The sequence below is a fragment of the Lepisosteus platostomus genome, chromosome 3, assembly GCF_059453375.1.
Source record: "Lepisosteus platostomus isolate fLepPlt1 chromosome 3, fLepPlt1.hap1, whole genome shotgun sequence".
NCBI classification, from domain to species: domain Eukaryota; kingdom Metazoa; phylum Chordata; class Actinopteri; order Semionotiformes; family Lepisosteidae; genus Lepisosteus; species Lepisosteus platostomus.
The window spans coordinates 60195431-60219825 of record NC_142613.1 but is presented as its reverse complement, the minus strand read 5'-3'; the positions used below and the strand labels follow the sequence as shown (position 1 = coordinate 60219825).

Sequence of the window (24395 nt, the reverse complement as noted above, 5' to 3'; positions counted from 1 at the left end):
GTAGCTAACCTTCTGATCTCTTAGAATGCTGATATATACTGGGTGCAGTTGTATTTTGTGTTGTAATCCCCCGAGAGCTGAGACCCACCTGTTGGAAGTCTAAAGTAGAGCCAGTGTAAGCGAAGAGCATACGCGTACAGTACCTATTCAGTTCGGGATTTCCACTTATTCTTTTCCCACAAAGGTTTTCGATTCGATATGGTTATTGTGATCGTACTTTGCTTATAGTCATAGACGTGTCTGTTTCGCTGCCGCGCTCAGTTTTCGTTCTGAATGAGATGAATAGATATTGGTACAAATACCACCAAAACCCGGGAGCCTCCTCTTTTGTGAATGTTCAAATCTGACTACCATAACTAATACCACTGGCATTTTATTATAATCAGGAGCTCGTGGGGATAAAGTTGACATAATCTGTTTTCGTGCAAGTAACACAAAAACCGCAGAGGATCTTAGGGTACTGTTGTGAAAGGAATAAATCTTACTACAGCAGGTAGTAATCGATTAGTTATCTTCGAGTGCCACCCGAAGAAGGCTCCGCCGAAGAAACGTTGTTTCCTTTCTTCTCTTTTCAGCACGGAATAAACCTATTACTCGTTCCTTTGCAGCCTACGCATGCTGACGCAGCGACCTACTTTATCTATGACTTCTAAGTTTCCTACCGCCAAATTTAAACAAATGTCAGCCACCCCAAACTAAGAATTAAAAATATATATATATACCAACAGAAGTAACTAGACACGTCGTCCAACCTATCAAATCAGAAAAAAAATGCGAACAATGTTAAACACATTTGTCTAGTTCTAGCAAATGCATAATTCCCACCTATACTTGAAGCACTCGCTTGACTCGACTCAGTCAAATCACGTGAGAGTCATCAGCGCCCTGGTGCACATGACCGGTCATATGACGACAGCCTGGCCGGAGGCTTATTTAGGGCAGGGGCACAGGCGAGGATTGAAACCTGCGGAGAACGCTGAGAGTTGGGAGACCATTAGAAGAGTTGGTTGTGGACTCGAAATAACAGGTATTAAGATATTGTGATGCCCATGGCGGCCTGTTTCTGTTTGTCTAGAGAAGCTGAGAGTTTTAAAACAGGAAGCTGGTTTTAGAAATGCAGTGATTGCTTGGTCATGCTAGAGTTCAAGCGTGTTTGCCCTTTGCCCCGATTGTATGCCTGGGGTAAAGCATTGTTCAGTGATCCTCCAGGCTGCTCAACGTGTTAACCGATTGATTTTTCTCGAGTTGGTCTGTGGGTGAAGTAGCTACCGGTGGCTGTAGTAATTTAATTCAGCTAATTTGGATCGCGGTTACCGAGTCATTTGAAGCGTCGGTCTAGTACTGAATGCTTTCATTACCCAATTCGCGCCGTTTTCCTATGTGAACAGGTTTGTTTAAAACGCATTGTTTGTTTTGGTTAAAATTATACCCATGTTCCGCTGTGCACTGTACAGGTTTGTTTTACTGGTATCGTGTGAAAAAGTGTTTTATGCCGTTGAGTGTGATCGGCATCACGTGACGAGAAGTGAAATTAAAGTACGAAATGGTTGGCTAGGGTTTCTTTGATAAGAGATGTACAGGGTCTGCATCGCTTCCTGTAGTACACTAGTTTTAGTACGTATGGGGATCGTGATCTGAGTATCTTGGTTGTACTTTAAGATTAATATGGGGATGATGAGTGAAAAGCACGTTTCCTTCGAATGTAAACAGCCGTGCCCTTCCATGTACAGTGCGGAGTTCTAGGGTTGGGCACTGCGTCTCGGATGCCCCGTTCTCGCTGGTAGTACGATAAAGTTGCCTTGGTAGTCTGGTAGCACTTGGAGGGTGTGACGCTGCTGCTCTTAATCTATTTGGTGTGTGTAACTTTGATAGTGGAAATGGGGAACAACTACAGTGACTGCTTTGAGAAAGAAAGCAGTCGTTTTTCTTTGCCCTCTTGGCCCCTGATTATAGATTTCCATTGCTGTTATGTTTATCATCCAGGGTGGAATGTGTACTAGTGGGGAGAAATCTTTCCTCCCTACATGATGCTTTATATTACTAAAACAGTTTGAGAGTCCAATTTAGGGGTGAAAAAGCACATTTTGGTAGTCATCTTGTTAATATAAAATTTATTCTGTGGACTGTGGCAATTGCCATCAGTTCCCCCCCCAAGTGGAGCTCTCCCTCTGGATTCTTTAATTGTAATAATTTCTAATAGTGGCCTTTTATAGTAGCCTACTTGTCTGCAAAAGGAAGTCGCAATGAAGAAGGATTTTATTTCAATATTGTCATTCAAAGCCCGTGTTGGGGAATCTTGCATGGTTATCCATCTTCCACCTGGGTACTGTTGCTGGGTTAAGAGCCTTGATCTTTAAAATTCCTGTTTGATGCTAGAAAATGAATGTGGCTTTATTTTATCTGAATTAGACTATTGTATTGACTTACTGCGATATCCTCTAAGGTACTAAGCTTTGGTGTGTACTGGCTATATAAAAAAATCCTCTGCATCAGCACAGAACACCTTTACTTTGGGAGTTTCATTGACTCCCTGCAAAATTTCGGGTTAAAGTTCTTGTTTTCGGATGTCGCAAGTAAAATCCAATACTTTATTCTACGATCTTGCAGTTAAGGATTTCTTGCCCCACAATGGGTGATAGACCTTCCTTGTGTGCAGCACCAGGTCTGTGGAACTTGCCACTAGAAACTGACTGCCATCTGTGAAGCTCTCTTAAAGACTTGTTCATTTTAGCATGGAATATAATTTGGTTCTTTAGATTTAACCAAGTTGGTTTGTTCTGGTTTTCTGTTTCATTTCTGCTGTGTCTAGTTCTCATAATGAATTTTGCAATCCAATGCAGATCTCTGTGATAAGAATATAATCGTGGTTTTGAGTTTTCCAAATCGATTCTGAAATGTGTGGCCTGCAACTGAGCATGTTAACGTTTTTATGTGGAAATGGCCACGAATGTATAGTACACGGTTTTAACCTTCTTGCATACAAATGATTATCCCACTACAAGTACCCTGTAAGAGGCTGTTTTTAAATTGGGTATTACTGAAAACAAGAGAAAAGCAATCTTTTTATATTGGCAAATGCCTGCTTGGGCTACATTAGGCCATTCAATGTAGTAAAAAAACATTACTGCAGACTTGTCTGGGTGCATCTTTAATTTAGTCCATTAAAACCTCTACTGGTTTCATGAGTTTGTTATAGTGAGACTTTCTTTACAGTGGGTATAATTATTTGGACAAGATGTCTAATGAAGATGCTATCGGATTCTAGATTAATAAGGGTTTGGGATGGATTGGGGGGGGAGGGTTTTTCTCTCTCTCAAATGGCAAAGACTGAGGAAACCTCAATTAAATCCTTTTTGGGTAGGTCTTCAACCAGCAATTAAATAAGCTAGATGTGCTGAATGTTGGCATCCTATGGGCAACACTGATGGGGAAGGCGATTAAGAACTCCTGCATACTTGATTTGTGTATGTTTGGCTGAATTACAATAGTTGACTGAAAATGCTGGATATAGTAGTCTGTTCACTGACTGGTACATAATAGCTGTTAACTGTATTGGGGTGGGGGGGTAAACATCTTGTATGACTGGTGTAAAACAAACTGCTAAAGTGAAAACTGATTGCCAGAATTGGAAGAGCTCAGAAGTACTTGTACAACAAGAAAAGCCTAGTGCTGGGCCATGATAGAGAGGGCTTTCAAGTTACCATTTTAAGCTGTAATTGTTTAACTAAATTTGACACTGGGGAAAATAACTGGGACAGTTTGGCTGCTTCTGAAATTAGTTGTAGCTTTTTACTCCCATAGTAGTGATGTGATCCTAGGACACATGCTCGTTAAGAAGCAGATGGGTGGTTGGAGGGAGCAATTAAGTAATTTCCTTTCTTCTTTAAGATTTTCTTGTATGCTTGTTCAGTTGAATAGATTCACAGAAGTATGCATTACAGCTAAGCCAATTTTTAAAATCTGGCACATCACTGAAAATATGCAGTTAATGCAAATGCTTGAGCTAGAATTTAAAGCTTAAATGACAAGATATTAAGATTGAAAATTGTTTTTAAATAGTGTAATTCTAAAGTGCTACAGGAGTATCCTAGAAATGACCTGCACCTTTAAAAAAAAAAAAAAAAAAGTGAGTGGCGCTGAGCCTAGTACTAGTAATGTAACCTCAAAGATAATAAATTAGATGTGTGACCTGAGTGTAGTTTTACTTGTCCTGTCAGTCAGTGACCTTTGTTGATGCTTACTGTTACATTGCGAGTGTGAGCCCAGTAAATTTTGCTTTCATTTTATACGGCATGTTTCAACAAATGTCCTTGCAGGTATAATTTTGTCTGCTGTGAAATGTTTTGGAGAACTTAATGGGTACAAAATATTTAAAAAGGTTTTGTATGTTAATGGTCACCTGAAAACTTAAAATGGTAACTTACTTTGCAGGTCAGTTTCCCCAGTTGTGTTTTTGTGATCATAATTCAATAAAAATAATCAAATGGATTAAAAGAAGTAAGCAAATATTACATTATCAGTTGTCATACAATTTACATTTGAATTGATTACTTATTACCTTTATTACTTGAATTCATATTTGTGCTCTGAAGCACCATTTTATAACATGTATGCCAATAACAGACAGGAGTGTCTTGCATTTAAGTGCTGGAGACCAACATTGGTGACACCAGCCCTTCATGTATAAGCCTTTTCTCAATGGAGACTTTAACATCACTTTACAGTGACCGAAAGTGCTGTCCATGTAACTTAACAAAATATTAAGTTAAAAATCATACGTTTAAACAAATCTATTTGCAAAACAAATGAGTAGCGGATATTTGTCATGGTAACTTCCTTTTCTGGATAGTCATGCCTTTGTGTGTGTGTGTGTGACTTTCTAAATTGCTCAAAGTTTCCATTTTTTGGTTCTTTCATTATTGGTTTAGTTGCACTGAAGCAAGTACCGGTATATGTGGCTGGGGGGAAAAAAAACAATGAAGCAAGTGAATGACTTTACAGATGAGAAGTATTCTACATGAGCTGTTGTGCAGTTTCACCTTTGTGCTGCTTAGTGCAATGCAAGAAATGTATTGCCTCTGAATCCATTTGGTTCAGCCACTTTGTACAAATATTCCAACCAGTCCACACAAGCCTGTTTGAAGTATACAATATTAATGCAATAGTCTTAAAGCAGCCTTTTTTCAAATTCATTTTTTCCCCTGTTTTCGTAAATTTCTCAGTTCCAGTTGTTACAGTACATGTACTTGTGTAGGCTTGAATACTCTTGTCCTTGCACAAAGATGGGCATGCGGGGCTTCTCCAGAAAGAAACTTAATTTTTTTTATCATTAAACACTTGTTGCATTTTCACAAACCCTCTCCATTCAAACTTGTTGTATATGAGGAACTAAATTCTTTTCTGGGTTCCTATTTCAAACCTCAGTCTTGTGCTTCTCTGTTCTCCGTTTGTCCTTCCTGGTTTAGGTTCTATTGTTTCATCTTGTGATTATCTCGAGGGACTGTCTGCGCTAGTGTTAAAATAACAAAAACAAGCTATCTGATAAGTGTGGTACTCGTTCGAAATCCTCTTCCTCTTTTTGCTGTGCCCCACTGGCAGCGGACCAAAGAATTGGTTGAAGGTGGTAGTGGTTGTTCAAAAAGCATCTGGCAGTAAAAGGTCCTGCTGTATTTCTTTTTAGTAGCATGCGGTTCTCGGAAGAGGAGTTTCTCCACAAGACCTTGTTCTTGCTGCATTCCCAGCAGCCCTCCTACTGCAGTGGGCAGTATATTGGTTATCTCATTTGCTAAGTGCCTTCCTGTCTCCAGTGGATCAGACTTGTTATCCATTCACGTGTAAATGGTTGCTGAGTTTTTTTTCCTCCCTAGGCCTATTATATATATATACACTGTAATGCGATTTAAGAGCCCTGAACAACCTATTCTGATGTGATCTGCTGGGGTCGTCTTTGCTTTTGAATCGTCTAGGCTTCATCCAGAGTCTTTCAGTAACATAAAAATAAATCTGGTTGGAGACGAAAGAGGAATTGGCAAGTAAGAGTGCTTAGTACTCGCCTCTCTACCTTGGAGGACAGAACGCGTTCAGCTGGAATGAAAAGCAGCAGGTGTGTGGGGCCTCCAGGATTGGTAATGGAAAGGTGCTGAAGAGACTTTAGTATGTCCCAAATTCAGCAGTTTGTTAATTCAAGTTACAATGCATCAGCATATAACTACAGTCCTGTGCAAATTGCATTGACTTCCCGTGAAAGTTAGTGGGACTTCAGGGTTCTTCTGCTGGTCTGTTAGGACACTAAAGCACTGTCTAGCTGCAGTCTGTGTATACTCTATTTCATGTTCAACCCTTCATCTGTAACTTGCCGATTCTGTCCCTCTTACTTTTAGTGAAGTCCACGTTTCCACCCAGTGAGATACACAGCTTTGTTGTACAGCTCCACAACTGGAATTCTCTCCAGTATCTCCCAAATGCACTTTTGAAAAACTACATTAAGCTCAAATGTAAATTTTATGGTCTGCTTAATCATTTGCTTCCCAGAAACAGTTATGCAACTTGAATTATTTTCTTAAATTGTCTATATGCTTTTGTAAAGTAATGAGTTGAGAGAATTAAACGACATCTTCATTACCGGAGTAACAGTTCACTTGCTGGCCATCTTTAATCAAGCAGTTAGCAGATGTCACTGTAGAATATTTATACTATTGGGGAGGGGTTCCTGCTTTCTCAAACCCTGCTTCTCCTTGCTCTCTTAATTTTCTAGAACTTGAGGAGAAAAGTCATCCGGAACATCACACTCTATGGGGGGGGGAAAAGCACTCCTGAATAAGTTTGTTCAGACTGAGTACTTCAAAGCCCTCACAGGGGGAACAAACAGTGCTGAAAACCTCCTGTCAGGTTTTCAGCAGAACAGAAGGTCCCGCGTTTTAACGGAACAAGTGGTTCACATACCCTTTCTTTCAATAAAGTCTGCATGGATGAACTAAAACATGACTGATTTGTTAGGGCTCGACTAACGTGTTATGTAATAAGTGAATAGTTTGGCGTGTTGACGTTTCCAATGTATTTGTGGCTTCACAGCTCGCACTGTTTCAGGAGGAACAAAGATTTGCAAAGAGCATTTAAACTGGCAGCATCAGGTTTCCCTTAGTCCTAATCGATCAAACATCCTGCTGGGTTGAGCCTTGGGGCTATTGCTTTTTTTTATACAGTATATGCTTCCTCTGTCAGATTATGCGCAAACATGGTCATCAGTTTTGTTATGTAGGTGAATTTACATTAAAACATCTTTACCCTATAATCTCCTGCCTCTGTCAACTATTTCTGTGTGACATTGTACTCTGGTTGCCAACAAATTCCTTGAAGCTAAGTAGTGATAAATTTTACTGGTGGGCAGCAAATAAGCACTTTACAGTAAAGGTGGATGGCATCCCCAGTTTTTAATGCATTTTATGGGAGCAGGTGACATAATGTAACTTGCATTGAAAAGCAAAAATACCTTATGACAAGTTGAGGATAAATCTACACCCCAGTTTTAAATTTGTTCCACCTGTTTCTTTTTCAGTAGAACAATTGAACTTCTGCCGGAGTTCACAATAAAGCCGGTTAAGAAAATCGGTAGTGGGGCTAATGTTTTTTAAAAAAGCTGACTCAAGCACGGATACTGGGGTTGGAGTGGTAGAAGTATAAAAGGGAACTTTAGACTTTCCCATGATTAATTTGTCACGGGCAAAAACTGAAGTCATCCATGACTTGCTGTTGCTAAGCAGAAGTCTGTACTATAGCTGTGATAGGGGAGAAAAATACCTCGGATGTGGCATTTATATATGAAGTATGGGGTAGAAATGAGCACAATATAGGGATCTGTTGTATGTTATTTTGAGTTTCCAGTTTTAAGTTTTACAAAAGTGCTCATAAGAATTTGAGACTCGCAGTGGGGAGGATAACTCTTGGGACACAGCAATATGAAAGATCTTCGACTTACTGCAGTCTTTTACTCCCAAGATTCATTTGCAGAGATTTAAGGTCAAATAAACTGAATCCGAAAGTGTTCTATGTGTTGGTGTACTTACTACCGAATATAAGTTTTCTGTAAGCAGGGCATTTTCTTTTTACCTCCCTTTTGCTAAAAAGGGATGAAGCCCATATCTGGCTTCCAGTTTATTTGACCTCACCATCACATACAGTAGTTGTGTCCCTCTGACTCCCTTGCTGTATGCACCACTTCAAGCCTTTGGGGGAGGGGGAGCAGGGATGTTTGTCCATGGTTGATTAATCCTTTGCTGTGGCTTTTTTTCACCTCTCCTAGAATGGTGCGCCTCGCCTTTCTCTGCCTGCTCTCGGTTCTGACCATTGCCTGGGCCCGACCACGGATCCACCCGATGTCACAGGACCTTGTCAACTATGTCAACAAGATCAACACCACCTGGAAGGTAAATGACCATCTATGCCTGAAGATTTCCCAAGAGTAACGTTTGTCGTTTTAAAAACTTGTCATGTGGAAACTTCCTGCAGTGTCAAGGATGTACTTTTCTTCTGACAAGGTCACTGCATTTCTTTATTATAATTCCAGTGTTGGGGGGGGGAATTTAGATTGAGCATCCGTTATCCAATAGTGTAAAAAGTCTATAAACCTTTTTCTTGTGATGGTGACTGGTATTTCCTCTTTAACCTTTTGAAAGCTAAAAGATTCTCTTCAATCCACTTTTTATTTTTTTTCCCACTTTTTTTGCTATCAAAAGTGAATGATTTATTATTTTTTCTGTCGCTCATAAATCAGAATGACAGAACTTTAGTTTAGTTTATTTTCTTCATGATTTAAAGACATTAACAGCTTACGTTCAAGTGAGGATGCGATGTGGCTTTTGCGGTCTTAAAAACTATCCGGAATTAAACACTGGGCAGTACTCAAGGCACATTCCCGTTTTCCTAAGAAAATGTGTATATTTAGAAATTGGGTTAGGAGAACTAGTTAACTAGGTTCCCCAGACGAACAATCCATGAAAGTCAGTTTCATAAGGCTTAACGTTACAATTATTATTTTGCTTTTTAGATGGTTGTCAGAATGCATAGTATGTTTTAGTATTTAAATACTACATGTAGGTACAGTAGACGTAGGTGTTTAGGTAGATTTTAGTCACTCTAATACTGTTTAAAGCATCATAGAATGTCAGTTTAGGTGTCTCTAATGCATTGTGTAATATGGTTTAGAAAAGGACTCAAGCCTCCCTCTCCCATACTTCTGTCCCTTTGTTTTGGAAATGGCCTTCCATGTGGGACATGGAAACGGTTTCCTTGGCCAACAACAGGCAGAACGATGAATTCTCTAAACCAGATTTTTCTCTCCCCAGGCTGGACACAATTTCCCAAATGCGGATTTCAGCTATGTAAAGAAACTGTGTGGAACACTACTCAAAGGCCCCAAGCTCCCAGTTATGTAAGTCTCAGAGTTGATTGGGAAGATGAAAATAAACCATTTTTTAAAACTAGTATTTATAAGTAGAATTAACTCTAGGCTTTTAATCTAGAAAGTAGTTGGTAAAATTGTATGTTTTTTAATCTTAAAAATACACTGTAGGAAAAGTGGTGCCCATATCAGCAATTGAAATCCTGTTTTATTAACCTTGCCCTCTGTGCCTTGCATGATGTGAGGTTGTAGCAGGGGTATCCAGTCCTGGAAGGCTGGTTTCTCTGCAGGTTTTATTCCAACCTTGCTCATATATTGTTCTGGTTAAGCTACCTGATAGTTTTACCGCTTCATCTGGCTTATCAGGAGCTGGTACTTCAAAGATACTTTGAAACCCTTGATTAGATAGCCTTAGACTAGTTAACCTGGTTTCAGAGTATTTTTGGTGGTTACAATTCATAATTAGGGGAAGCAGTCCCCATCACAAACTTGTGCTCTAGTTCACCCTAAAAAGCCTTGTTGGTGCCTTTTCCTCACTGCAGGGTGGAGTATGCTGGTAAAATTAAACTGCCTAAGAACTTTGATTCCCGTGAGCAGTGGCCTAACTGTCCCACCATCAAGGAAATTCGAGATCAAGGTTCCTGTGGCTCTTGCTGGGTAAGATCTTGCAAGCCTAATAAACTACATTATAAAATGTGAAGTGTAGATAATGGCTGTACTACATGAAAAATGAATTGTAACATTTTGTGCTCTATACAAATGAGAAATTTACATAATATGGCTTAAAGAAATGGTTATTTCAGTGACAGTGGTTAAGTCTCAAGTGAGTTTTTAGAGCAGTTATAGTTTCACTGATCCTAATCTAACCAATTAATTTAATCAATTAAGCCATAGCTTGCCAGATTTCTACTATAAATACGTTTGCTAGTAGGATGAGGGTATCGGTGCCTGGATGTACCCTAATTGCATGCCTTTTGCACTAGGCTTTTGGAGCAGCAGAGGCAATGTCTGACCGTGTGTGCATCCACACTAATGGCAAGGTCAGTGTGGAGATCTCTGCTGAGGACCTGCTCACCTGCTGCGATTCATGTGGAATGGGGTAAGAGCCACACTCTTGTCTAGTGGCCGTTAACTTTGTTTTTCTTTGTGCCCTCCAATGCATACTTGACTTCAGCCAGATCTTTTGTCTTGGATGTACTATTGAGAATCTGAATGTAATTTTTCACTTCATTCAAAAGCTTTTTTTTTTTACTTTTAAATGTTTGTCAAAGCTGTTAATTGTTACACTGCCATGTGTAGTTGAAGGAATGTGTGTGTATATATATAAATTTGGAAACTTGAGCTGGTGGAAATGCATGCTGTATTCAGTTACTTTTTAAAACGCTGAGCTGGTGGTGAAGATGCAGGATCATTGATAACTCCCTCTTTACTAATTTGAAGGTATTCCTTTAGTGTAGGCATAGAGTGAGCAACTTTGCCGGATTACTCAAGTATATCGAGTGGATAACTGCGTCGGCATACATGGGCTGCAAAGGAACGGGTAAAGGTTTATTCCTTTACACTCGAAGAAAGTTCTATAGCTGAAACGGTGTCTCTTTACCCTTCAGCGTGGAATAAACCTGTTCCTCTATGGAAGTCCATGTTCTGGTCTTGAAAACTGCCTTGACCTAAATTCCACCTTTTGTAAAACCAAGGATAGTTTTGTAGGTCTCAAAGCTGAATGCTTCAGTTGATGTATAAATTTAGTTTGGAGTTCTGTGATGAGTGAAATTGGTGTTTTCTGTATAGGTGTGATGGAGGTTACCCTGCATCAGCCTGGCAGTACTGGACCGAGAGTGGGCTGGTGTCTGGAGGTCTTTACGACTCTCATGTGGGTAAGTATCCCTTGGGAAGACATGCCTGCCGCAAAGGACAGCGCTTCCCTCAAGTAATGCAGTTTAACGCCATTATTTTTTTTTTAGTCATTTTGGGGAAATGACCAAACATTTCAGTACTACTAGTTAGACGGAAGTAGATTGTAACTGAAATGCACGTTCCTGGGGCTGTTGGTTTCACTGGGTGAAAGTCCCCGGGTCTTGATTGTCTCGTGGCTCTGACGCAGGCTGCCGGCCGTACACCATCCCTCCCTGTGAGCACCATGTGAACGGCACACGCCCCCCGTGCACTGGGGAGGGCGGAGACACCCCGGAATGCCGGATGCAGTGTGAAGCTGGCTACACCCCCTCCTACAAAGAGGACAAACACTATGGTAAGAGGCGTCTGTGAACATTGGACTTTTTTTGTCCCTCCCCCCGTCCTATGCAGGAGGAATGCAATAGCCTCTTCATATATTTATGCTGTTGACTTTTGGCACGGATCGTTTTTTCTGCACAGTCCAAGCTCACTTTCCGATTTTCCTTCTCCTGCATACGTCTGATTTCAAGTTTTTTTTTTAATCCAACGAATTAAAAGTTATGCAAACAAAAAGAGGTTTCTGGGTTATGTGCTTTGATACTATACTTATTTGATCCCACTCTTCTAAATAAAGTAACTTTTTCAATGCTTTCCCACTCCTCTTCAAAGAGACTTTTTTGCTGCTTGACCTTTTTCGCTCCTGTATGTAATAGTGTGTGCGTCTTGCCTTCTGCAGGGAAGAAATCGTATGGTGTGCCCTCTGACGAGACGCAGATCATGACGGAGATTTACAAAAACGGGCCTGTAGAGGGCGCTTTCACGGTGTATGAGGATTTCCTCATGTACAAATCAGGTAGGCTTCTCCTCTGTCCAGCTGCTTGTGGTTACCTTTAGCGTTTTGCAGACAGACACCCTTTGACTCCTTCCACCCTGGGATGGGATGCTGGTCTGTTGTGGGGACTATTGCCCAACAAATGGCCACTCCTACTGTAGTCCATCCCCAAGTATGTGCCTTGCTCATGGGTACAACAGTATTTACAGTGGGAACTTCAACCCAAGACCTGTCGGTTAAGGACCCAGAGGCTAATGCGTTACTCTGTGCCATCCTTTCCATCTTGATCTCCAGGCTGACCTAAAAACCAGCAGCTTAAAGCTGTTAGAATGTGAACTAGTGCCTTGATCCAGATGACTATTTTTTCTCCTATTCTTTCAGGAGTGTATCAGCATGTGAGTGGGTCAGCAGTTGGGGGCCATGCTATCAAGATTCTTGGCTGGGGGGAGGAGCAGGGCACCCCCTACTGGCTGGGTGCCAACTCCTGGAACACAGACTGGGGTGAAAATGGTAAGAACTCTTCACAGACTTGAACAGGATAATTCAGAATGCCATGTTTTTGGTAAAACATAAATGGCAGTCTTAGGCTTACTTGAAACACTTCATTTATAATTGCATAATTTCTAATGGGTCCTAGAAGTTAATTTTGTCTTACGAAAGGCTTTTTAGAAATTAGTAACAGTTTTAACATTTTTTGTTGGTTTTGTTTTTTTTCCCTTTTTGTGCTTGGCTTTTTTTTCTGAGTATTCACATTTCAGAATATCTGAGATTTAAGCATAGATCTGTCTATCAATCTTAAAGGCTTGTTTCCATTTTAGGATACTTTAAGATTCTTCGGGGGCAGGACCACTGTGGGATCGAATCGGAGATCGTTGCTGGAATACCCCGGGATTAGGACTCCATACAGCTAGCTGCCTTTTGTGCAGGGCTGCAGTGAGGATCTGGTTATGGTTAAGCACCACTGTTCTGGTGTCTTGCTTGGAATGGAGGGGATTAATGATCTGCCCCTTTCCAGCTTTTAGCTGTATAATATTAGGCTTCAGAAACCTATTATGCTGGCTGTCTGCAGATGGTATACAAGAGTTTTATAAATATTTTTAGCCACATTTTAGTTTTTTAGTTGAGAATCACTGACTTTTTTTTTTAGTGCTTTCATGTGCTGCTTGAAATTTACTGCAACATCCATCAGCTGGTGTGTTATTGTAGTTGACTACTTTGATTGATTTGCCTTCTGAACATGGAGTGAAGTTGAAAATGTGTTGCAATAAACGGGTTGATGCAAGAATAGGATAAGTTAAGAATGCAGGTGACCATTCACACTTCTAGTGTACAAACCAAAGGACTAAGTGCAATGTGATAAGAACAGAGGCCATCAAACACCAAAGCATTTCCCTCCATAATGAAAAACAACTAATGGGGAAACCTTCATCCTTATTTTTGATATTTTAGCTGCCTTTCATTTATGAAGTTTGAACAAATAGTGAATTTGTTCTACCCCAACATGATGGCAAGGCTCCAAGAAATTCTTTAACACATTAAATGAGGTGCACACGATTTGTCTTCAGTTGGTTCTTTGTGAAACTGTTGTAAAAGGTGACCAGTGTTGCTTCCTTAGAAGTGGATAACTGACTGAAATCTGCTTGAGAGGCTGGGCTGCTGGGGAAACTAGGTGGAGATTCTAATGGATACGTCTTAGAACTGGTTTCAGAGAGCAAGATGGAAAATACAGATCAAGTGCTGTAAGTGTGAATGGAGCACATAGCCCGCTACTTAATCCTGAAATGTCCTGCAAAGCAGGATGAGAGTTGTAACAAACTCAGCACTATTAATAATCACTGACAAATTGTTTTGTATTTGATGCATTTGGAATTTTAGGGGAATATTTGTTTTTAAAGATGAAGCTTAGGTTAATGTTTTATTTCTGGAATTTTGATTTCCTTCTGTTCAAGTTGTATTTTTACTATTCTTCCTCCTTCTGCCCAATTGTATCATGATAAATGGAAGACCACCTTGAGGTGGTGTCACCATGGAAAGATACTCAAAATAAAGATCTGAATCTGAAGTTGGTGTTGATCATTGCAGTATATTTGACTTTGACCTTGCTGTTGCTTAAATTTTCTACACATCTATAAATTCAAATGAAATTGCAAAACATCAGCATTTGTGGGTTTTTGTTTGTACTGCACCAGTTCTCAGTTCTGGAGTTAAAACTTCCTGGATTGGTTTTAACTTGATCCTAATTCACCTGTGCTAATTGGTACCTGTGATTTGATTTACTTAGTTTTTTTTTTTCTCTACTCGGCCCTTGGTTTAAAAAATACTGTAGTTGTTTGTGATGACTACATCACATGCAACATTTTGCAGTTGCAGCTTGATAATTAAATTTGTCCTTATTTCGGACTAAACTGCTTTTAATGGGTGATCAATTCATGATGGCTGGTGGGAGTTATAGTTTTGGACTCCAACAGCAGGCCAATGGTTTTTCTTTTGGATAGCACACCTGATCTGCAATGTAAATGTACCAGGTAACCAGTATTAAACCTAGATCCCCTGAGTTGATGTATGGTTTCCTCTGTGAGGTTCTGGGACATCTAAACTTGCCCAGTTAGTCTTCCTAGCCCTAGCTTTAGTGACCAAGCAAATAAACTTGCATACACCAAGCTGACACTGTGGTGGGGGAAAACATATGGGCGGAGTGGTGACTCTGTGGCTAAGGATTTGCGCCCGTGACTGGAAGGTTGCCGGTTCAAATCCCGCAGCCGGCAGAGGAATCCTACTCTGTTGGGGCCCCGAGCAAGGCCTTTAACCCCAACTGCTCCAGGGGCACTGTACAATGGCTGACCCTGCGCTCTGACCCCAAGCTTCTCTCCCCGTCTGTGTGTCCATCTCATGGAGAGCAAGCTGGGGTATGTGAAAAGATGAATTCCTAATGCAAGAAATTGTATAGGGCTAATAAAGCAACATTATTATATGGAGTATTCCAAACAAAAGCAAGAGGAACTTAACATGCAATCTTGAGTCTGATTTGGTGGCCTCTAGTGGTAGGTCAGTGGTTAATACATGCTTCATGCCAAGGCACTCTTGCATTAGATAAGTACATTAATTCAGAAACTGAGTTACAAATCGCTTGTCTGTTTGATGCTTAGGATTTCATTTATCTGAAGACTTCAACGGCCAGAAATCAAGACGCACTTATGTTCAGTCACTGTCAGTTCACAACAGGGTTTTTGGTAAATATTGTGATTTATAGTCTATAAAATTAAAAAACTTTTAAAAATTATAATTAAGAGTTGTAAGTGCATATTCTCCGTGACATTATCCAAATGCCACTTTGTGTTTTGTAAGAGCACACCTTGCCGATCAATTTACAAGTTATAACTTTTAAAAAAAACCACGCTCAGATGCCAAGGCACATTGCACAAACATTCCTTTAATTTTGACACCCCCATTACAGTTTTGGATTTTTCTGGAAAAAACATTTACATAAAGTTTACTATAAGTATGTTAGTACACTTTTAACAAATAAATGCAAACAAATTTATGAAGCAGTGTGACGGCAATTCTTGAACACATCCTAGAAATGAAGATGAAAAGTTTCCGCTCCTGGGTAGATTCCGCTTGTGTGACGGTTACGGCAGGTTGTGAAGAGTGTGGTCAACCCCTGACTCACAGCACCCAGTGTAAATTGAACATTAACATGAGCATGATTCAACAGGAAAGCAATACCACAAACTTGTCGTTGCAGCTATCCACAGAATGGATCAAGACGGCCAAATCATGATACACTGTTCATATTGTTTTATAACTTTTAACAGATTGATCACAATCTGAAAAAGACCGAAAATATGAAAACGAAAATTAAAAAAACACTGCCATTGCCATCCTGGAGTCCATTTTGTATCTTCAAGCACAGGATGGTTGAATATTGGCTGGTTTAGGACTGGGTGTAAACGGGATATTAAAATAAGACTTGTCTGTCGTAACATAGCTTGGTATTTTACTGAAGCAAAGTGAATGAAGTATGTCTATATACAGTATGCAGGTACTGGACATATAAACTTTTTATTTACAGAGTCCATTTTCCTGTGTTCATTCACTCATTTCTTATACATCTTGTGCAAGAGATAAGCATTAAATGAGTAGATGAAATGCAGTGATTCTTCAGTGTATTGAGATTTTCTTTTTGGTGGTGCACCTAAACATTTTTTATTGCCTTTGGATATGACCAATTCCCATCTACCACAGACTTAGTAGTAATTGGAGTGGATCCCAGTCAACAAGATTAAAACAGTTGTAAATACTGTTGGTCAATTATCAATTAATCTCTTATTTTGATTTCTTTTTTTTCCATATCCCATGCCAATTTTAAGAATTCATCAAAGGTAAAAAGCGAATTCAAACATATTTTGAGGAAGAAATTTCCTCTATGGCATAGTTCATCCTGTTCTTAATTGCCCCTTGAGAATGCTAGAACTTTGTAGGTGCTACAATATATTTTAATTTACTGAAATAAAAGTAAAACATCTATATTAAATACCTGTCCTACCTGAGTTGTTTTCCTGCTTTCAGTTCATGATTGAAATTGCATTTCATGAGAAAAACTTTAAATCTCAAATGGTGTGGATTTATTTAAGGTTGTGCCTAAATATATGACAGTTTTTAAAGAATACTCTGTATTAATGTATGAATTTTATCTACATGTTCTATTTATTTCCATTTTTAACTCTGACATAAGGTGGTTTGATTGAGAAAATAGGTAGCAAGACTTAAGGTCATGCAGAGCTCTTGGACAAAAATGCTTCTGCAGTTCTTGTTCAAAAGTGAGGCATCTACTCTATGGGAAAAGAGTTAAAGTTTATGTAATAAGGTTTCTCTTCATAGATGTTTTCTACAGCCTTCGGGATGGGCTTCTTGATTGAGACTTGGTTTAGCTGTGGGGAAATATAATTAGATGAGGCATTTAACATGATAAACATTTACCATCATTCAGTATTACTATTCATTTAAAATGAATATTATTGACAAAATGGTATTTCTTGATAGGTTTCAGCATAGCAATGTTTAACATTTCTGAGAATAGATAACTTTTATTCTAAGTTTACATTTAAGGAATCCTGGGCAAAGAATGGCCACTCTAATATACTCTAAAATACTTTTTACACTGTGTACACTTTGTAATGTGGACATAAAACTGAATAAGCATGTACTTTTTTTCCTATTGTCACATGCTTAAAAAAAACGTCTTTTACCTTTTTTGGGCTGCTGTGGGAGTATTTCTTGTACAGAATAACGCCTATGAAAATAAAATGTGGAAATGAATGACTCTGTAGTATGAAAGTAATATTTTTCAGACATAATAATGCATAAGTTAATTCTTTATGTTAACACTGATAACATATAAAACCAGAAGCCGTGAGCTGATCCAATAAAAAGAACACTGTAGTCGGTCACATTTTGATAGATTGTAGTCTCACACGAATGTAATGTTAAAAACCGTCTCTCCCTGTATTTCAGAGCACTGCAAGGGCACTATATTTGTATGGATGTGCCACTTCCATCTCATACAACTACAGGGTGTATTTCACTTTTTGTAAAAGCTTAGTACAATGTACTCCTCTATTCACTTGCCTTCCAGCCAGATTCTTACTGTTGAGGCCTCCCTTTCAAAGGGACTGAAATCTTATTAGTGTATTATATTAGATGGTAATACAGCACATCTCTGTTGGGTTATGGTGATACTTTTATTTTTCAATTCATCTGATGTCATGGCTTGCAGATTACTCTGACCCCATCAAGACTCGATTAAGGTCAGTTAGAGCATACACAGTGCTGCTCCTTAGCCAGTGACAACCTCCATTACACCAAAGACTACAGTAGATCTGCAAGAGATCTGCTGCAGGAGAATCCTATAATCTCCAGGTTTTCAAGGCCAGGGATTCTTTTCTGCAATAGAATGTAATGTCTTGTAACAGCTATCCATTTTCTAACCTTTTTATCCTATTCTGGCCTGAGGGGAAGCCGGAGCCTATCCTGGAAAGCAACAGGCACAAGGCAGGATATACAATGGACGGGACACCAGTCCAATGGAGGGCAGACACACAGACACTGGTATGCACACACTCACACCAGGGCCCTGTTACATTTACTCACCCAAAACAATTGCAGCCACTAGGAGTATCCCAATTACAACAGGTACAACAATGGCTGCTATTGGAAATTTTCCCCTGTCTTCAGGTTTGTGGCAGTTGTCATCATAACTGTCATTATCATCATAACCATCATTGTCGTCAGGTTTGTGCCTTAATTCGGGCAAGGGAACTGGCACAAGAGTGGAAGGAACTGTAAAGCACACAATAAAATTAAGTTTTACACAATTACACAGTTACTGTACATGCAGCTTTTAGAATGGGGCATTAATTATTGAAACAACATTATTTGAAGTAAAAGGTTGTACTGTTTTGTTGAAGGCTTTATTTGAAATTGTTAATTAATGTTTACTGTGTTCTTGTTGATTCTTGTTTCAATTTCTTTCATTTTTCTTTCCTTCTCTCTTTGTGAAAGAAGACTATAGACAGAACATACCAGCACTCATAAGCTGGATATGAGCACAGTGGATCATAAATGTAAAAAAAGTGTGTTTTCCATAAACCAAGTTATATACACACATATACAATTTAAAAAGTCATATCTGTTCAAAGAAATCGTAACAAATGTATTAAATAAATTTGAACCTAAATAGTATAGAGGCTTGTAACATTCTGTCTCACAGGAGTATGGAAACATACTGTACTGTATGGTGCATTCATTCCGCATTGCAGCATAAACTGAAAAGATACAATACTAAACACTGAGCTACTGAGCACTCATGATTCTTCTGCTTCAACGTTACTCTTTCAAGGCAGTAACCAGTTAAAGAATGGCTGAAAGAGAATACTACAGAGATGCAATATACAACCAGGAGAAACCCTAACTGCAAATAAGCACTCTTAAGCATAGAAGTAAGATTTAAGATCATTACCGATTGCACATCATTCACAACAACAAATGTAATGTAATCTAAAACTTCTAGAGAAAATCCACATTTCAGCACAATGAATACTTATAAGGCCAAAGCCGCACTGGAGTGGTTTTGTCAAGAAGAGAGTGAGTGCCCTTGAGTGGCCCAATCGAAATCTTGAGTTGGATATTTCACCCATTAAAGTGTTCCGTCTAAAAAATGTGAACATCATTTGTAATTCAACAAAAATGGGACATCATCTGAAAAGTGGGGAAACATTTGCAAAGTACTGTATATAGAATACATATGGTATATGTATATTCAAGATGCAGATTGAAACAGGAATTCTGAATAAATCATTATCTTTACTCACCTTTCACAAGCAGTACAACGGTGTTTATCTCAGTGTAATTCTCTCCATTGATTCCCAAACAGCTGTAAGTTCCAGCATTCTGCATTTGAACATTCAAAATACTCAAGGAGAAATCAAAGAGCAATGGATCTCCAGAAAGCAAGAAGTCGTTTGAGTATTGAATGTGTTTGTCTTCATTTATGTTGAGATCTAGGACTGGATTCTCAAGCCCTGCTTTGTACCATCTGACCACTCCAGATTCAACCTCACTTACATTACCAAAGCAAGGAAGAATGACTGCTGTTCCCTCTAATGCTTTTCTTTCATCGATGGAAGACACTGAAGAAGAAAATAAAAGAAGAATGATGGTACATTTCTGTACTAACCTATATCTTCTCACCTTCAGCTGTATTATTTCATCACGGTGAATTCAATTCAATTCTGAGCTTCAGACACAAGCAATAGATTTTTCCGGATTTTATCATTTATTTTTAAATTACAAGTAACAAAACCATTGACAGTTACAATATTAAGCATTTGTAAAAGATGCCACAACAAGTCATTTACACGCAAAGATCTCTAAATTTGATCTTTGTGTAGGTAAGTAGCGAATTGCTGCTTTTCAAAAAGTATAAACTGGCAAGCATTTGTATAATTATATTTCAAAACAAAACTAAATGAGACCTAGGAGAAAGTTCGGGAAAGTTTACTTTTATTTCTTTTACAAGGCTCATATTTGTGCTGTGTCATCCTTCAGCACATAGGTGTAATCTCATTTCTTTTCAGAAGAGGTCACTCTCTTCATGTCAGACTTCACACCATCTATAGGGGTTGTCCTCATTATCCTGCGCTCTGGGTGTTATGGATATGAACTCCTGTGACTTCCTTTCTAAGAATCCAAGCGATTTTTTGGTTGCACAAAGAAGGCAAGTATAGTCTCACATGAATATCTGATACTCGGGGAGTTATTCTGTTGCCATTCTGCATACACTGCTGCAGCTGTGTCACTGATCGGTTTGGAGTCGATCTCTCTTTTTTTTTACTTGAACATTTAATCATTTAAATGCTTGTTTCAACCATCTCATGTTAGTACTTTAAACTGTGCCTCTGCTACTAAATTCCTATTCATTTTGTGTTATTGTTCTTGTTTCATTATTTACTTACATTCTCAGACCACCGATTTATCTTTTGAGTTAGATGATTCTCTTTCATTAAATTTCTACCACCTCACCTCACTTCACCTCAAGGCTTCTCGATGGCCTTCAATTACTCACATATTTTTCTATGAATTTAATAAATGTATATATGTTTGTATTTTATACACTTATTACACATTTTTAATGTAGAATGTATGCTCTTGACTGAAAGGCACTATATGAGGACAAATGATTGATGTATTGATTATTAATACACAAATGGTCATAGATACCATTTGTTTACCAATTGATCAGTCAATGTTCTCTATGGTCTCCTTTATTATTATTAACTGCTTTAGATCTTGTATGTTTTTTTCACAAAAGAGATTTAACATAAGAAATTAGGTATTTGAAATCTTTCTAAACCAGGTGATTGGTATTTTACTAACATATTAACAAAGTGTATCTTCCTGCTATTGAACTGTTTCTTCCTCATTGTTTTTGTAGTTAATAGGTATTTTTATTTTTAATATTAATATATTGGTGGTTTAATGCATACTACGAAACTTTAATAAGTGTTAACTCCATTAAAAATTATCCCTTATAATATTATGTTAGTACTCTTCTGTTTTACTTGATCTACTGTTATGGTACAGTATTTGCTGGCTGAAATGACACAGATGTTATTACTATTAAAACACTTTCTTTTGATTTTTATCATTTTAAATTGCTATATCTCTCCAATTAGCAATTGACTAATATAAATGCGGATAATGGTGTCAGCTGAGTTCAAAAGCCTGCTGTCCTGCTGTCTTTTGAAAACTGGGTTTTAGACTGATGAGAACTGAAATGAATCTATAAATGGAATTCCTCGTTTAATGTTTTGCTGAATTCTATGAAACAAAAGTGGCATTTTGTATTAATAACAGACATCAACCAACTATTGTCCATCAGACAACCAGGAAAACCAGAAAGAAGAGGTGACTCTATAAGGAACAAGGAACATTGTGCCACTGTCGAGACAGAAGGCATTAATCCTTGAGTGTTACCAAAGCAATCACTGGCTGATCCTGACGTCATGCAAGCAGTGACTGGCCAAACTTCATTCTTTAAATATTGTAGAGCATGACAGCCAATTGCAGGGTTCATTTACAATAAAGAAACTCAAATGTTGCTTTTGCTTCCCATATAGGACTAGAGATGAGGGTAGACAATAGCCTGGGAAACCTTTCTGCAGGCAGATTCTGGCACAATACCCACCCCCGTTGCTTTTGAAAACTGGATTTTAGACTGATAAGAATTGAAATGAATCTATAAATGGAATTCTGGGATGAATGTTTTGCTGAATTCTATTAAACGAAAGTGGCATTTTGTATTAATAATAAACATCAACCAACTATTTTCATCAGACAACCAAAAAAAACTAGAAAGAAGAGGTGACTCTATAAGGAACAAGGAACATTGTGCCACTGTCGAGACAGAAGGCATTAATCCTTGAGTGTTACCAAAGCAATCACTGGCTGATCCCGACGTCATGCAAGCAGAGACTGGCCAAACTTCATTCTTTAAATATTGTAGAACATGTCAGCCAATTGCAGGGTTCATTTACAATAAATAAACTCTAATTTTGCTTTTGCTTCCTGTATAAGAGTAGAGATGAGGGCAGACAATAGCCTGGGAAACCTTTCTGCAGGCAGATTCTGGCACAATACCCACCCCCTGTCCCAACACACACACTCTCATACCAAACAGCGCCCCACGCCACACTCCCTCCCCCAGTTTCTGACATAATGATCCGCCAGTCCTGGGTTAGGTCATGATTGGGAATCAATAAAGAGTGTATAAGGACTGCTAGAGGAATCTTAAATTTAAATGGACATAATGTAAACTTTAAACAAATTGTGTAAGCATATGATGAATGCCATTTCAAAAACAGGGAAAAGAGAAATTTGCCCTTGCATGAAGGTTGTTGTCACTGTTTTGAAACATGCAGGAACAAAAATCAAAAACATAATTTTAAGATTTTAAATAACTACATGCATTTAACTCCATTGTCATTTAAGCATATTAACTGATATGAAAGATCATCCTAAACACAAGTAGAAAACAATTGTAAATGCAGAATACAGATTAAAAAAAAAAGAATAACAATAATAATTCCGTACACTTCTACAGTGTTTTGTGGACACTCCACTCAAAGCGCTTTACAGGTAATGGGAACTCCCCTCCACCACCACCAATTCGCAGCATCCACCTGGATGATGCGACGGCAGCCATAGTGCGTCAGAACGCTCACCACACATCAGCTATCAGTGGGGAGGAGAGCAGTGTGATGAAGCCAATTCACAGATGGGGATTATTAGGAGGCCATGACTGGTAAACGCCAGGGGGACGTTTGGCCAGCATGCCAGGGTAACACTCTTATCTTTTTTGAGAAATGCCCTTGGATTTGTAATGACCAGAGAGAGTCAGGACCTTGGTTTTACATCTCACCAGAAGGACAGCGCTGTTTTACAGTATAGTGTCCCTGTCACTATACTGGGGCATAAAGCCACACAGGGTGAACGCTCCCTACTGGCCCTTCTAATACTCTTCCAGTAGGCTCATACCTGCTTATCTTCGGTGTGTCGCTAGTTATGAGTTGGAGAGTGATACAGCTGCTGACAGACTAGGCTAATCAAGTCAGCCTGTTAAAAAGACTTTTTCTTAATATAAATACTTTTCTTTAGCTACATGTGTGAAACATCATATTTACTCGGTTACTTTGGAATACTTGACTTCAAAATGGAGGATATTAAACCTGACTATATTTCTTTAGGTCTTTAATGTTCAACCCTTCACCATGTGGTATGTGTTCTTACCTTTCCTACTTTTGTGATTTCTTTCTTCACATTAATTTAAGATAGTCTGTTTGGTAATGTCAGAGTATTAAGTCAACACATTTATTTATTTATTCTTTATAATAAATGAGAGATATTTTACTCACCAGAATGCACCACAAGCAGAATTATAAACAGCCTTGAACCCATCGTGACACAGCAGAAATGTTACTGTAGGGACAGCACATCAGACAACAGATCCCTGTGTGTGGATGAAAAAGACTCACATGCTTTCTGTAACTAATACCTTGAAAAAGTAGGAGGAGTTAAAGGTGGCTGCATATATGACATACCAGTAAACACTACAACCTGAGAGATTGTTCAGAGACATAGTTTGCTCCAAAACAGGTTTAATTTCTTTGCGAAAAGCATAACTAGGAAGACTATCAGCAGTTTGTTTCCAGCAACCAAAATATTCAGATGATGTCTTATTTATTGCAATCGAACCTCATCATATTGCAGATCTCAGCTATTAAATTCATTTTAATTTTATTGATTAAATCAGTCCTAGCTGAATGGTTAACTTTCATTTTCAAGTTAGGAATACCATTTTTCCCCCTTCTACCCAGTTTGGAAAGAGTAATTGTAAAACTTTGACATTCTGTGGTGCTGGGAGATTAGCACCCTCCATGTGTTTTGGGAGTGAACCTTAAGAGCTTTGTTGCATTAGGAAAACTAATTGATAAAATGAGAGGAAGCCATTCAGACTACCATGCTTATTTGGTTCTTTTTAAATCATGACCAGTATTAGTTGTACTTGAAACTAGCTCGTTGGTCGTATTTGGAACAAAGCCCATACACTAGTCATACTGGGGACAGACCCTTACCCTGAAATGAGGAAATTTAGAATAATTGATCAAACCTGGCCTGCATGTTTTTGATCCGACTCTCTGTAGCAAACACTGGGAG

The 24395-nt window shown here is 38.7% G+C and overlaps 2 protein-coding genes across 3 annotated transcripts; one reads left to right on the top strand and one right to left on the bottom strand.

The window, feature by feature from the left end:
- Positions 1-868: 868 nt before the first annotated feature.
- On the top strand, positions 869-14184 carry ctsba (cathepsin Ba). The gene is made up of 10 exons (XM_088626246.1): positions 869-1027; positions 8300-8423; positions 9342-9427; positions 9940-10054; positions 10381-10496; positions 11186-11271; positions 11499-11645; positions 12027-12143; positions 12504-12632; positions 12941-14184. The coding sequence occupies exons 2-10, from the start codon at positions 8301-8303 to the stop codon at positions 13015-13017; spliced, it is 996 nt and encodes a 331-aa protein (XP_088482372.1). The 5' UTR covers positions 869-1027; position 8300; the 3' UTR covers positions 13018-14184.
- Positions 14185-15535: 1351 nt separating this feature from the next.
- LOC148675176 (uncharacterized) lies at positions 15536-23731 on the bottom strand. 2 transcript variants are annotated; one of them, XM_088626248.1, is made up of 5 exons: positions 23594-23731; positions 19493-19810; positions 18273-18461; positions 17372-17415; positions 15536-17053 (listed from the first exon to the last, which is right to left on the bottom strand). In XM_088626248.1, the coding sequence occupies exons 1-5, from the start codon at positions 23634-23636 to the stop codon at positions 16952-16954; spliced, it is 696 nt and encodes a 231-aa protein (XP_088482374.1). In that variant the 5' UTR covers positions 23637-23731; the 3' UTR covers positions 15536-16951. The 2 variants fall into 2 exon arrangements, with proteins under 2 accessions (XP_088482374.1, XP_088482375.1); XM_088626249.1 differs by having other exon boundaries at positions 18273-18440.
- Between the last annotated feature and the right edge of the window lie 664 nt (positions 23732-24395).